The sequence below is a fragment of the Mycteria americana genome, chromosome 21 (assembly GCF_035582795.1).
Source record: "Mycteria americana isolate JAX WOST 10 ecotype Jacksonville Zoo and Gardens chromosome 21, USCA_MyAme_1.0, whole genome shotgun sequence".
NCBI classification, from domain to species: domain Eukaryota; kingdom Metazoa; phylum Chordata; class Aves; order Ciconiiformes; family Ciconiidae; genus Mycteria; species Mycteria americana.
The window spans coordinates 861262-875878 of NC_134385.1; the positions used below are offsets into that span (position 1 = coordinate 861262).

Consider the following 14617-nt stretch of genomic DNA (forward strand, 5'->3'; position numbering starts at 1 on the left):
GCACAAGGCTCCTGCTGTCACCGCCTGCACGACCTAGGGGCACTGGGAGCCCCCTGATGCCACCGTGCACGTGCCCCAAGCCCCCAGCCTCTGCATTAGGCAGGGAACAAACTGCTGAACAAGTTCGTGCCCATAACTGTCTCCCTGCTTCCCAAGCAGGGCAGAGGCCCTTGACCCACCACGCAGGCAGGCATCTTCTTCTGGGACAGGCCAGAGGAAACGCCCGTTTCTCCTGCCTTCTCTCCCGCTGGTGCTCGCTGTGGGCTGCAGTTTTCACCTGGGGTGAGTGCAAAGAGCCCCCATGGCACAGGGCTGAGGGTCAGCCGGTGACCCTGCTCCTCGCAGTCCTGCAGCCCTGAGAACTGGCCTCCAGCACTACGGCTTTTATGGGAATACTTTCATTCTGGTTTTATTGCCGCACCAGGCAGGCTTGTGTGATGCTGCTTGGGAACTAACCCTGCAACACTGTGGAATGGCTGCCATGACCCTGGGCCTGCTGCCATCCCCACGCCCTGGAGAGCACATGGAAACCATCCCCACAGCCCTGCCCGCAGCCTCCGTGCCCGCCCCGGGGAGCCAGCCTGCTGCAGGGACTGGGGACAGGCTCCTACAGCAAGCAGGGATCGTTCCTCTCAACGTGCCCATGCAACACCCCGCACCGTCAGGGAACTGATGCAATGCAAATAACAGCAGCCTGACTCATCCTGCACCGACCTGGCTCGGGCACGGTGTTTGAGGTGGGACAGCCCCACTCTTCTTAGAAATACCAAAATAAATCAGGTGCTGTGAATGAGCCACTCCTGCTGCAGCAATACCCCAGCCCCAAGTTAGCCATCCCCTCTCCCGCAGGAATCACAGCAGCATCCACGCAGAGACACCTCGGGCGCTGGCACCAGACGGCAGCTTTACAGCGACGCGACAAGGTCCCAGCCCTGCCGCAGCCACGGCTCGGCTCTCCAGAGGCAATCCACAGGGCTGTGCTGGAAATCCCCTGCCAGCCCCACGCTGCCAGCGGCCCAGCGACTCTGCCACGGACAGGGTTCAGGAGGTGGAGGGTGACATCAAGCAGCATTAGCTACATTCGCCAACGCTTCTTTGCCACTGGAGCAGCCCCCACGGTGCGGCACCCTCACCCACGCCACCTCCGAGTGAGGCAATAGCTGCCTCGCAGGCTGCGGAAACCTTTCCCCCAGGCCAACACGCCATGCAAATCCTCCTGACCTATTGCTCAACCAGACGCTGTATTAACTCCAAAACATTTGTGCAATGCGGGCCTTCGGGGGCGCGGGGGAGGCACGCCCGGCCCCTGGGAAGCTCAGGGCTGCTTCTCGCTCATGGCCCGTGGCTTGGCCAGGAGGGCTGAGCTGGCTGCTGCCACCCCAATCGCTGCAGCAAGGGGTTTAGCTTTGCTCGGGGCGGTCTGCCTAAGGAGAAACAGAGACGGCAAGAAAGCACTTCTGCGGCCCTCAGGCAACTCCTTAAAGGAAACCTTTCCACGGGCAAACCCCGGCCTTAGGGAGCACGGGGGCATTCAGGGCCTAAACCCCAAGGCAGCGAGGAAGGCTGGTGACAGGCGAACTGAAAAATGCGTGGCTGGAGGGTGAGCGCTGACAGGTACCTGCAGAGGCAGCACTGCCATCCCCAGCGCGCCACCAGCCTCCCCGCCTCTGCCCGCTTTCCTTCCCTCCGGCAGGACCCAGACCCCTCCAGCCGTTGCACCTTTCTGTTCGCTTTGGTGCAACGTTTACTCTGCAGAGTCACTCGCTTCCTGCATTTCTGTCTTACAGCAAGACCGTACCCCAAACTGCCTCTGAAACGCGCAGTGCAGAGCTGCTGCCATGCTCGGGACACCTCTTCCTCTTCCTATCTGCAGGGAGAGAAACAGCTCTGCAGCCTCAGAGTTGGGTGAAAACAGTGGTTTGATGCTGAACCTGCTTCCTTGTAAGGTGGCCTGCCCCGGACGGGTGCCATCACTGCAGCTCCCATGTGACACCACACACACGTGTGCTTCCATTAAATAGCAGCCCCTTTCCCACGGCCTGTACAGGAGCCTCGGGTCAGATTCCTGCCTCTGGAAACGCCTTAAAAAGTTAGAGTTGAGCTAGCCACATCCTGGAAATCCCCCGGTGGGAGGAAACCAGATGGGTTCAAATGAAAGTTCAGCAAGCAAGAAGGGCACAAGGCAGCTGGCGCAGGGGAGAGGCGAGCAAACCCCGGAGAGCAGGCTGGGCCCCCGCAGACACCGGGTGCCTGATCCCCTCTGGGCTGGGAGCAGGGGGCTGTGCGACCCCTTCCCGGGTCACCGCCCAGCGCAGGGCAGGGGGAGACGAGAATCCTGCAGCCGCTACCCTGACCTCTGCCACAGCACCGCTTCCCATTTCTTCCTTCCCTTTTTTGAGTATCGATTTAAAAAAACCCAAAGTCAAGATACCCTGCAGCACTGACTTCTGAAGGAGGGCTCTTCCCCTGCCTGTTCATCCTTTGCTGTGCAGTGGACGATATTTACCACCTTTTCCATCTATTTCTAGCACAACTGGGAAGGCAAAGAGGACACTGTTCTCCTCTACCCCCAAAACACACTGGGGGAGCCCTCATTTCTCTTTGCAGGCACCCCCACTCAGCCTCCTCACCTTCACATCAAGAGAGTTTTTCCTACCCCAACCCACTCTCCTCGGTTCCCTTTACACTGCCTTGTGCTTTTGAGAAGGACGCAGCCACAGCCATCCCCTCCTGCTGAGGGCAGGCACCTGGCTCGAGCAGGAAACAGCGCCGATGACAAGTGAGAATGACTTGGCCACCGCTGGAGGGTGAAGGACAGCATGCTTGATTTAGGAGGAAAGAGCTAGCGATGGATGGGCTCACCAGACTTGTTTTGCAGAGCTCACAGCCCTTCAGCCAGCTCCCCTTGGCCCTGCTGTCCAACAGAAACAGTATTGGGTCATCTCAGCAATTCTTCTTCTCTTTCCCATGGATGTGCCCTGACACTTTTCAGGAGCCTTCTGCACCCCATTCTCCAGCTCAGCCTGGGAGCTCCCCCTTTCAAGGGGAAGAGCAGCAATTCCTCACCCTGTCGGGGTAGGAAAAGCTGCTCGGAGAGGAGCCGGCCTCTCACGGGGCTCGGCACAAGGCTTTACCAACACCAGGAGGCCGACAGGATGAAGGCAGGGCAACGCCGCTGCAGTACAGGAAACTTTCAACAGGGTGCCTGTGTGTGACCTCCTTAACTCAGTAAGCTGACAAGAAGATCTAACCTATTTTAGAAGGATAAGAAACACAATGTCAATGCACAGTAATCATGACAGGTCCTCCCCACCGATGCACCCCGAGGGAGCGTCTATGAAAATTCCACAGTAACAGCACAGCGAGAGCCTGCCCGAGCGCAGCAGTCTGTGGTGTGCGGATAGGGAGCTCCTCTGACTCAGTGCAGACGATTGTGTGGGGGGAAAAAATATGCAGCAGTGACAGTTCCAATCAGCACTCCTCATGTTGCCCAAGCTCCTGAGCAGCACAGCGAACGGGCCCACCGGGACGTGGGGCACACGAGAAAGCAGTACTTACACTCCAACACAGGGGATGCTCCGGGGCAGGAGGTGCAGGTTCACTCACGCAAAAGCCTTGTGTGAGAGAATTCAGAGAAACAGTGGCTGGATTTCGGCTGGGTTTTCTGGGTGGCATGGCAGCATACACAGCAGCAGTGTGCGGGAATAATTCTGAGCAGATTTGTGTTAGGGACTGACCCTCCCAAATTGCTCAGTGTGCCACCAGGACTGTCACTGCAATAGAAAAGTTAGCATCATAACCAAACTAAGTCACCACCAGCTCTTCCCTTCCTCGTTATGGTAATGAACCTCTGTGCTTCTGCACCGATTCCTTCAGCTGGATCAGTCCAGCTTTGATAGAAATAAAAATAAACATTCCCCCCCACATCTACACATCCTGCAAAACTAAAATTACCTATTAGGGTATTTTACTGGAAGACCAGCCTTAAAATCTTGTGGCATTTTTCAGCTACGGACCCCACTACAAACAGCAGGAAAGTCTTCACCTGGTTAAAAGGTCCGATCAAATCTATGACACATCACTTAATCCCCCCAGACCCTAGCCATCATACATGGACAGAGCCACACAAGCTCACTGTCAGTTCAGATGACATCCTCAGGAGCATTCCTCTCCCACAGCCCATAAATGACCTTTCAGACTGTGAGGTTCAAATTTCAGATTTGTGTTTTGAAACAAAAGCACTATCTCCAGGAGCACCTCCTTTCCTTGTTTTTGATTAACTAGAAATAGCCATTGCTCTGTATTAAATTAAGAGCACAAATTTGAACACAGACCATAAAGTTATTTAACCAGTCCGATAAGAACATGCTGTACTGCAGTATAGCAGGTGGGAGGGGAAGATTCCTATACAGAAATGTGAGCATTGATATTCCTACTGCATTTCCTTTCCAGTTCATAATAAAGCTTTAGAGCAAAGTCTTGACATGTTACAGTTAGCATATTATCATGCTCAACATCTGGCACAGATGTGCTACCTAACTGGATAAAATATGCATTTATTTCCAGACTGTACTGTGGAACTGGCTGTTAAAACTGAAGCACAGCCTGCACTATTTATTCCAAAATAATTCAGAGTGTACTATTCCTTAGCACCCGAGACATCCAACACCACAGCGGTTCGCATACCGCAGTTAGAGCCACATGCCAGCACACTGCTGCCTCACCGCACCTCGACTGCCAGTGCATCCCCTGTGCAGTGAGCTAACTTCAGCGATGCCAAACAAACAGTAAACACTGGGCATGCTATTATCTGCTACAGCAGTTTGGAGCTAGTTGATTTTTTGACCCATCACACCACATCAGTTAACAAGCCTGGCAATATCCAGCCACCAGACTGCGTATGGAGAGCTAACATTGGCAGAGGAACCCCAGGGAGGAAGGATAATTTCTCTGGCTTTCCTGGAAAGCCAGCCAAAATGTTGAATGGTCTTCCAAAAAGTCACCAGAGACCAAATAATTCAACTCAGCAGTTTTTATTTGTATAACACAAGTTCTTACTTTGCCATGGCTTTCACACGGCTGCCTCCATTCAGTACATAAACTATATACTGCATAATGATACAGAAAGTTCATTAAAATGTCAGCTTGTGAGTATAAAATGTTAATCTTCTGATTGCAAGAGAAGCAGCATATATCAGCATTCCACTAGAAAAACAAAAACACCACGCCAAGTAACACAATGGCTGAGTCGAGAATAGTACTAATTAAAAAACAGCATCAAGCAGCAAGTTGCTGGACAATAACATTAAAAACCATTTTTCCTGTAATTTACAAATATGCAAAGTATCAGGTTACTTAAAATTAAGAAGCATTTTGCTTACTAACATGAAACATTACTAATTTGTAATGTATCATAATTAACCAGGTATACAGGTTTCTGTGTCCCTGTGGTTTTTGCGGCACATGGTGCCAGTCTGGGTAGGTCACGCCTTGGACAGTCAGAGGGAAGAGCAGCAACAGACAGAGCCATTCCTGAAGAGGGTTCAGAAACAAGCTGTCTTCCACTCTCCCCTTCGTAATTTGCCACTCAACAACCTTGGTTTAACCACAAGATGGACGTATTTAAAAAACATAACAAAACACACAGATACAATGTGTATCAACAAATCAACTGCTTCTGGCCTGCAAGTGCAAGAAACATCTTTGCATTCTAAGCACAATGAAATTCCAGGACCAGAACCAATTACTACAGCAATTGGTTTTGCATATTTAAAATCTGCTACAGTATCTACAGTAAAAAACATCTCACAGAGTAAGGAGGGAAGGAAAGGGGAACAGTCTTACCAAATAAGTCTTATTCTATACTTTTGGATGCCGCTATAGTCTGACGAAGCTGAAGGGGACAGGAAAACATTAGTAAGAAGGAAGATGAAGCAACAGCTTTACAGAGAAAGATATTAGGGAATCCTCAGGAACAGCACTGGCAGCAGTCCAGACATGACTACAGCTGTTTTACTGAATGCTCAAAACTATTGCTGTTTGAAGACAAAAGGCACAAGATCATAAATCTTCCTTGTCAGTGTTGCACAGAGATAGCCTAAGACAGGTTACCAGCCAAGGTCAATGTTTTAGAGCAGCATCAACAGCGTGGTCATCCACATTTTCTGACAACCGCATTCTTCAGCAAATGCCAAACATGCAACTCGCATGTAGCTTCAGAGCAGTGTCAGGCCTCTGCTCCTGAGAAAGGATTGCACTCCTAGCTCCTCTTATTTCTGGGAGCTGAGCAGCTTGCTAAGCACTTGTGGTACGTACTGGAGAATTACCTCGTCTCAGGAAGGTAAGCACAAGTGGGAGGGGTATGGAAAGCATCGTTAAAGAACTGCGCTAATAAAACCAAATTAAAGTCAGCTAAACCTAGCTTCACACCAGATTTATAATCCAACATTTTCCACAGATCTACATGGTAGGATTTAGTAAAGAGGCTTAGTTAAGGGCTAAGAACAGTCTTGACAATGCATTTGAGTCTTTACAAATAAGCCTCACACCACTGCAAAGGCAGTACCCCCTTATCTTTCACAAGCCCCCCCCGGAGTCCTTCCTTCCTCCCTCCCTATGCCTGATAACACACTAAGCCGTCTCAAAAGGGAAGCTAATGGGAGCACAGTAAGGTCACATTCAGTTCTGAACAACTGCAGGAATTTAGGGTATGCCTGACTCGCCACACAACCCCAAAGGAAAAATCCTGCTCTGAAGCTGCAGGCTCTTCTGTTCAGCACCCAGAGCCTCTTCAACATCCTCCGGGGCAGATGGGACCCTAGGCTGCCTCTAAGAGCAGCACACTGTCATGGCTAGACTAGAATTTGCTGTGAGCATACCCCATCTGGTATCCAGCCTCCAGCTGGAGCCTGGTACTTCCAAGGAATAAGGAGGAGCCCTCAGAAGGCACTTATGGCAGCTACAGAGTGCTAACACTGCCCCTCAAGCTTTTCACATGCCTGGCTGCCCTCGGCATCTGCCTCATATACCTGGGTTCTGAGACTTGTATGTTAGTATCTCTGCAGCTAGCCTTTGGGGATCCAGAAGCCGAGGGAAACGGCTCATCACAGCATCAACTAAATGGGGATGGAATATGCCACACAGCTTGACATGCACATTGGCCCGCTCCTCTGCGAACTGGTCAGAGACAGCCCACTGGCAGGAGTCCCCATATGTTGGCCCTGGGGCTCTCTGTACTGAACGAGGATCTCGCACACTGGTAGATCTCACTTGAGGAGGTGGCATCTGGTATGGTTCAGACCAGTACTCGCGAGAATGGGGTGGAGGGGCATTATACTCATTGGGCAGACTGTATTGCCCAGCATTCGCTGGGTGTACAGGTACTCCATAGCCTGAGAAAGAGTGAGGTGGTCCTGAGTGAGAGATGTCAGGGCTATACTGCAAGAAGCTAGCACCAGAGGAAGAAGATTTATGGGAACCATGCTTGTAAGAGACCAGACCATTTTGCTCTAAGCTGGGAGAATGTGGGTAGACAGGTCTCTGCCTACCACAGGTGCAGACTGCCACCTGATCAGCATGGGAATGATCACAGTGACTGGTAGATCTGTAAGGCCACATGTCAGACAGTTGGTTCTCCAAAGACCCAATGCCCGAGTCGAGATGCTCCTGAGAGATGTAAGATAGAGAGTCCATATGAGGCTGCTGGTACCTGTCAGAGGACCTGTGGCTCCCACTATTAGGAGGGACACTGCCTGACACACAGCCTTTGACCTGAAGCGGAACATCGCTGGGCTTTGCTTTGTGGGTCAAGCTTTTCCTCTCTGCAGAGACCTTCTGCAAAGAGCTTTTATCACTCTCTGTGGGCACAGAGCACAAGAGCTCTGCCTGGGAACCTCTTTTGCCCTTTTTCTCCTCCTTGGCACTGGTACTTCTGGTAGGAGACAGCCTTGCATTGGCTCGGAGTTCATCAGCTAATGAGCGCTGGGGCTGATTGATCCTTTCAGGGTGATAGAATTTACACTTAATTCCATAAGTGCACTTCTTCCCTGCAAGGAAAGGCAGAGCATGGAATGAGCAGCTAAATTTTACTGAATGCATGAATTACACTTGCACAGACACCTCAGTCTTCAGGTTTAGAAGGCAGGTCTTACCATAAGGGCACTGCTGTTTCTTGTGTTCTGGCACCACAGGTTTCTTTCTGAGAAAGTTATCCAGGCTGGGGCCATGTCGCCCTAAGGGATCATCTGGAGGCATAAACCTAAAGAAAAATAAATCTCAATCAGCAGTAGCTCACTTCCTTGGGTCAGGGTTTCACTTCTAGAAGTCTCCCGTTTCACTGAAGGTTAAAAGCTATCTGAGCCCTAAAATGCCTTCCCATTTCACTGCAGTGACAACTCTCCTCTCACCTAGTAAAGACTGGCATGAAGTGCTTCACTTCAGGCACAGAAGAGGTTTGGTGCTCTACTGCTGACCAGAATTAGTACTTGCTGCTGGGCCTGCTAATGATTGTCCTTGTGAGGAAATCAAGTCCTGGAGCTCTCCTAGGAACTCCACAACAGCAGAACTCCTAGCTGCAAACCACAAACAGCTATTAAGATGACTCCAATTCCTTATGTCTTTGTACCTCACCACAGTCGGGCAGTTCTTCCCACCATGCTTGCTTCTACCAAAAAATATCTCTACAGGATTTTTTTTCCACTCTGTACCAGCATTTTGCTCTTTTCATGCATCACTTGCCATTGCTTCATTAAAACAAGATGGCATGCTCATGCAGATCTTTAAAAGCAAAGGAAGAATGGGAACATACTTGTCATTAACAAAGGAATACATCAGCAGACGCTCCTCAATGAATTTCTTCCACTCAGGACGCTCGTTCTGCAGGTCCCGATAAGTATCATTAGAAACCACAATGCCATCAGACTCATGTGCCAGTTTCACAATGAATCGATCATCATAACAGACAACACGCTTGCCTCCAACCCGCCTGGAAGGAGTGAAGACCAGAATTTTCTTCTTTTCAAGGTCACGGAGAATGTACTGGTCTAGAACAAACACAACTGTGAACACACACAGCCCAAAGGCCTTCGCACAGATAAAGTAACATTATAAATAAATGACAAAATTCATGTAAAGCCATTTCATCTCTCCACAACTCAGCCTGTATTCTCATCTCTTCTTATACCATCCATCAGGCTGTCAGAGGTGGATTCCTAGCCACGGCACCTGCATGGCACCCAAGAACACTCGGCACACACCACGGAGGCCGCTGTAATACAGCAAGTCCCATCCGCATAATCCTTTGCATGCACCAAAGTGCGATTTGCATTTAAGACTGGCAGGCTAGTATCTTTTGTAGTGCCATACTACATGCATAGATTTCTGAGTAGAGTTACTTCAAAATCTCAGCTGTTTGCAAGTTCAGAGAAAACTCCCCTCAATTTGAACAATTCTGACTCAACTCCCATCAAGCTTTAACTTTTAGCATGTAGAAATTCTGTACAGTCTACAGTGTCAAATACGTTATAGTCAAATACATAGCATGAAGATGTGTCCCTGAAAGAGGAAAAAAATGCAAGTAATGAAGACAAGAAGTTAGGAAGCAGAGTAGTATTACATTCTTTGTTCTCTGAATTATTCCAGCTGATCCAGGCAAGAACTTGCTCAGGGGAGAAGTTAATGACTAATTCTCACTGGTCAGCTCAGCTTACTGGATCTCCTACTATTTAGAGCTTCCATTCATAAGTTAATTACTAACTAGCCAGAACTTTGCAAGCTCATTAAGTGACAAAGCAGTAAGCCTGAAAAGCTACTTTTGGTTTTCATATTTCCACACCTGTTATAAGTACATCTGGTCGTGGCTGCTCCTTCCTCCAAGATGGCACAAAGACTGTAATATCCTTGTGTCCCCTGTCCCAAAACCACTGGACAGCCAGAAGGATACCTCGGCAGGAGAACACTTCTTTATTTCCATGGCTGCACCAAAGAAGAAAATCGAGAATTTCAACATTCAGGCAATACACTAAGCAAATGGATCCAGCAATTCATACAACCTTTAGTGAAGAAGTGTTAGAGTAGCAATAATACTGATTGTGCTCAGCTCATGTAAACAGCAGAACTAAGGTCTTCACAGAATTACTGTTGCTTTTAGCACCTCAGTATACCAATAAATACCCAAATCCTCAGTGGGAGGGAGAAAGCAGCCGTAACTGTGGCAGCTGCTCTGAAACAGCCTTTGCTTCAACTCTGGACTCTAGATCTTTATTTTTAGCCCTGAGTACAATGTGATCTTGAACACCCTTTGTCCTAGTCTGCCAGCTAGCACCAGTGGCTAACCTCTGCCAGCGTAAACTGCACCCTCACTAGGCGTTTTGCTTGTAAAGGTAAGGAAAACAAGACATTTTATGCACTCAAGGACATCAGCACTGATGAAAGATGCTTCTTCATTATATTACGGCCCAAAAAGTCAGTTACAAATGCACTATTGGTGTGAAATAGCAACATCTCCTGTTAACAGGATCAGTGCTGAATGTCTTAATAGCACTTGGCAGTTTGAGAACAAAACTTGACAACAGAATCAGAAGCTACACACCAATGCAAAAAGCTGCTTCTTAATTATTCATTAGGTCCTATCAATAAGGTCATATCAATAAGTTTCCAGAACTTCCAAGAGGAAACTACCACTCCTGTTTTACAAGTGCCAGTATTTGCAGTGTCATCAGCTCTTCTGTTGATAACGGTTCTGGCAAACTTTCAACATTTCTGTATTACAGCCCAATTTGTCATTCTGGAGATCTAACAACCTGCGCTTCAGGATGACACTCTGGCAAGATGTACTATACCGAAGACAACTGGTCTCATAATTCAGTAAGATTTTCCCCACCTGGGCACTACCCCACCCCAAGTCTTACTCTTCCCATCTACACTTGAGTGACATTTCAACTCCCACCACCACTTAGCATGCTGGTGAACTCCTCCATAAAGTAACTACTAAAGAGCTTACATCCCCACAGAGGCTGTGCTAAGAAGCGCTGTTACTATAGTACAACTGTACCACTAGAAAGAAACTTTATTTCTCCTCCTGTCCTCACCCTTCTCTGAAGCTATTAAGAAAACCAAAGAGTTGGACCAAAATAATTATTCTATAAGAACTATACATTTAACACCAAAACTAATACCTAAAGGGACACCTAACACATCTTCATTAAGAATCCCAAATTACAGAAAAGTTGACATTAACAATCAGAAGAAAGTTGCTCTAAAAATTTTCTCCAGTGTCAGACTGGTGCTGCTATAGATAGCCAGACACAGGTTACTATAGTCTGTTAGAGATAAATGAGAAAAGCAGAGATTTTTTTGAGTCCTTGCTACCAATCTCAAATCTACAGAAAGTAGCTAACTGAGCTGATCTGATTTGGCAGTAGCCAAGGAAAAATTCCCTTAGAAGGAAGTAAAAGCTAATTTCCACTATGATTTGCATATGTTTGTCAAGAGCTGTTCAGGGAGGCCGCTGTACACACTGCAAATGAATCAGCAGGGAACATCACACCATCAATACAGGAAGTTTCAGAATGGAATTCCCCTTCTAGCAAATTGCTTAAAAAAAGCCAGACTGCTCTTCTCATGTCAAACTCTGTCCTATCAGCAGCGTTATTACCGCCTGGCCTGCCCCGAGTCACATTTCCTGCAATCTCTCCTGCACTTTTTGGGATAACTTCCATGGATAAGAGGCTCCTCATTCAAAAAACACAACCAATTCTGCTGTTTAAGCCTGAGTACTTATCTAAGGCAAACTTCACTGCAAGAGTCACACTTATCAGCCCAGGTCTCACAATGGGCCATTTCCCTCAAGTGACTGCACAGCTGCTGGAGAGCCACAGCAACAGGACAGTGCTCTCCTGCAGACACCCAGCTCACACCTTTTACTCTCCAGCCCCGCTCGATTGCCATCAGAATTCCTCATTTGCCCTGGGACTCGCAGGCTGTTTGTCAGTCACACAGCAGATGGTACCCCATCTTTTCTCAGTCCTGTTCTCAGACCTGTCAACCACAGCTTAGAGAAAACCACACCTGCAAGCATACCTCTGCTCAGCACTTTCACCTTCAACAAAGTCTGCAGTAATGCATGTAGCAGCACTGCACGCACCCTGTTGGTTGTTGGGTTTTTTTATGAAAAAGTCTGTGTACACAAACACACGTTACAAGATCTATTAAGCTAAAACACAGTGAAGGGAGCTTGCTTCTGAACTGCAACGACAAAGCCCAATTCAGAAACTTGGTGCATTAAATTAATGGAGCCCAGACCCCCCTGCATAGAGGCAGGGAGTGCAGCACCAGGGGTTGAGGTGGGGGCAGGCAACAAAAGCCAAGTAGCGACATCAGGCCAACAAATATCCAGCCCAGAGCTTAAGGGTGCTCCATGGATATTAGGGCTCCCGCAGTACCAAGTTACTGTTCCAACCCAAGCGGCTTTGCAGGCTGCCTCTGGCTGCAGTACCTGCCAGGACCTGCGCCATCAGCACAAGAACACCTGAGATGCTGAGGGCGAGTCGCAGCCCTACCTTGGTGACACCATATACTAGAGTGCCCCTTTGGCATCCCCAAGGATGTTCTCTACACTGTATGGAAATGTAACCAAAATATGAGTCACAATTTGGAGACTGATCTCCAATGCAGGAGACAGCTCCGTATTACACAGCCTTCTCTAATTAAACCTGTAATCATTTATTAAGCAACTTCCTGCTACAGAAAGTTACATAAAGCCATTAGGTAAGAGGACAACATATCTTCAGTTATCCTCCTCATAAGCTAGAAAATAGAACAAAACGTCTTTATTTCCCAGAAAGCACACCTGCCCTTGTCAGAACCCCGTGACTGCTGGTTATGGAGTGGCAGAGAGCACGGGTAGCAGAGCCCATCAAGGCAGACTCCATCTGCAAATGGGATGCTCGTCCTCACGAGAGCTATGCGCACTGGTGAGGTGCCTTGGAAAATATTACCCGCCACTACCAGGGCATCCAGCGGTAGCTGTTTGCAGTGAGAAACCCCAGAGTTTTTCAGACTGCAAGCTCTTAGCGTGCAGCACACCTCATGGCTAGAGGTCAGGCAAAGCCACCACCGCAGCGGGCCACGGCAGCGAGCGCTGCCAGCCCAGAGAGACCCAGAAACCCCAAACGCACCTCATGGCCACGTTGCTGCCATCGATAACAATGGGCTTCAGGTTCTCGCTCTCCGTCTCCTCCGGGGCCGGCACGGGCCCGGGGGTCTTGTTGGCGGCCCCCCCCCGCGGGACCAGCGGGGCCTCCTTGGCCTCCGGCGGGGCCTCGGTGCTCTCCCGCTCGGCCGGGCCGTGCTTCACCAGCTCCCCCAGCACGGTGTTGGTGTCGGCGTTCAGGCCGAGCTTCTGCAGCACGACGTGGATCTCCTCCGAGGAGTAGCCCAGCTTGCGGAAGAAGTCCACCTTCAGCTGCATCTCGGCGCTGTCGCAGGGCTCCCGCCCGGGGCTCCCTGCCTCCTCGGGCAGCTCCGCGCCGGGCAGGCCGCCGGGGCCGAGGCAGCGGCTCTCGCACGGGTCTCTGGCGCTCATCCTCTCTCCGAGCCGGGACGCCGGCGGCCTGGCGGCCGGCAGCGCCTCAGGCCAGGCCGGGACGGAGGAGACGCTGCCCGCGCTCATGGCTCCCCGCGGGGGACTCCCGGCCTCCGCTCACGCCCCGGACCTGCGGGCCAAGACGGGCGTTAGCAGCGGGCCGCGGCACGCCTCCGCGCGGCCCCCGGCCCCCGCGCTCCCGGCCCGGCCTCCGCGGGGCCCCGCCAGGGCCGGGCCGGGCCAGGCCGCGGCCGCGTGTCGGGCCGGGCCCCGGGCCCCCCGCCCCGAAGCCGCCCGCCTCCCTCTCTTACCGGCCTGCCGCCGACGGGCCGCCGCTGCGTCTCCATGGGGCCGGAGCAGGCTGGGCGGCGGCCGCCGCTTTATACCGGGGCCCGGGCAGCGTCAACGCGGAAGGGCAGAGCAGGCGCTTCCCGGTCCGCCCCGCGCCCCGCCCGGCCGCGGCCCCGGGGCGGGGAGGCGGCGCGGCCCGGCCCGGCCCCGGCATGCGGCCTCGCCTCGGGCCCTGCCGCCGGGCCTGCGCCGCCGGGCGAGCGGAGCGGAGCGGAGCGGAGCGGAGCGGGGCCGGAGCTTGGCCGCCCCCCGGCCCCTGCGGTTGCCGCTGGTCCCCTTCCAGCCCCGCCGGTGCCTCCTTGCGGAATAGCCCCGGCAGATGTAGAGGCAGGCCCCTGCTGCAAGCACCTGGCTTTTATGCAAATCGTGTTGCAATGCGGGCAGATTTGCCCCGACAAGCGTGCTCGTTAGCTAAATGCTGCCTTCTGCTTCCTGCTCTCCTCCGGGGACAGCCCGCGCTCCCCGCTGTGGGATCTGCGGCCCTTCGGCCTGGGCGACCGGGCTGCGAGCCGAGCAGGGGATGCCGCAAAACCCCGAGTTAGCCAAGGCAGGCGAATCCTGGATCAAAGAGGTCGATGCGGCAGAGAAGCTGGTTCCTCAGAGGGTTTTCCAGCTTGTCCTTGGCTGCTGTTGCTCTGAGGCTAAAAACATCTTTAAAACTCCAGTCCTGGTCCTTTTTTATTT

General features: G+C 51.2%; 1 protein-coding gene across 1 annotated transcript; it reads right to left on the reverse strand.

The window, feature by feature from the left end:
• Positions 1-6589: 6589 nt before the first annotated feature.
• On the reverse strand, positions 6590-14047 carry ZC3H12A (zinc finger CCCH-type containing 12A). The gene is made up of 6 exons (XM_075522571.1): positions 13894-14047; positions 13176-13712; positions 9833-9972; positions 8807-9041; positions 8151-8257; positions 6590-8045 (listed from the first exon to the last, which is right to left on the reverse strand). The coding sequence occupies exons 2-6, from the start codon at positions 13667-13669 to the stop codon at positions 7021-7023; spliced, it is 2001 nt and encodes a 666-aa protein (XP_075378686.1). The 5' UTR covers positions 13670-13712; positions 13894-14047; the 3' UTR covers positions 6590-7020.
• Positions 14048-14617: the final 570 nt, after the last annotated feature.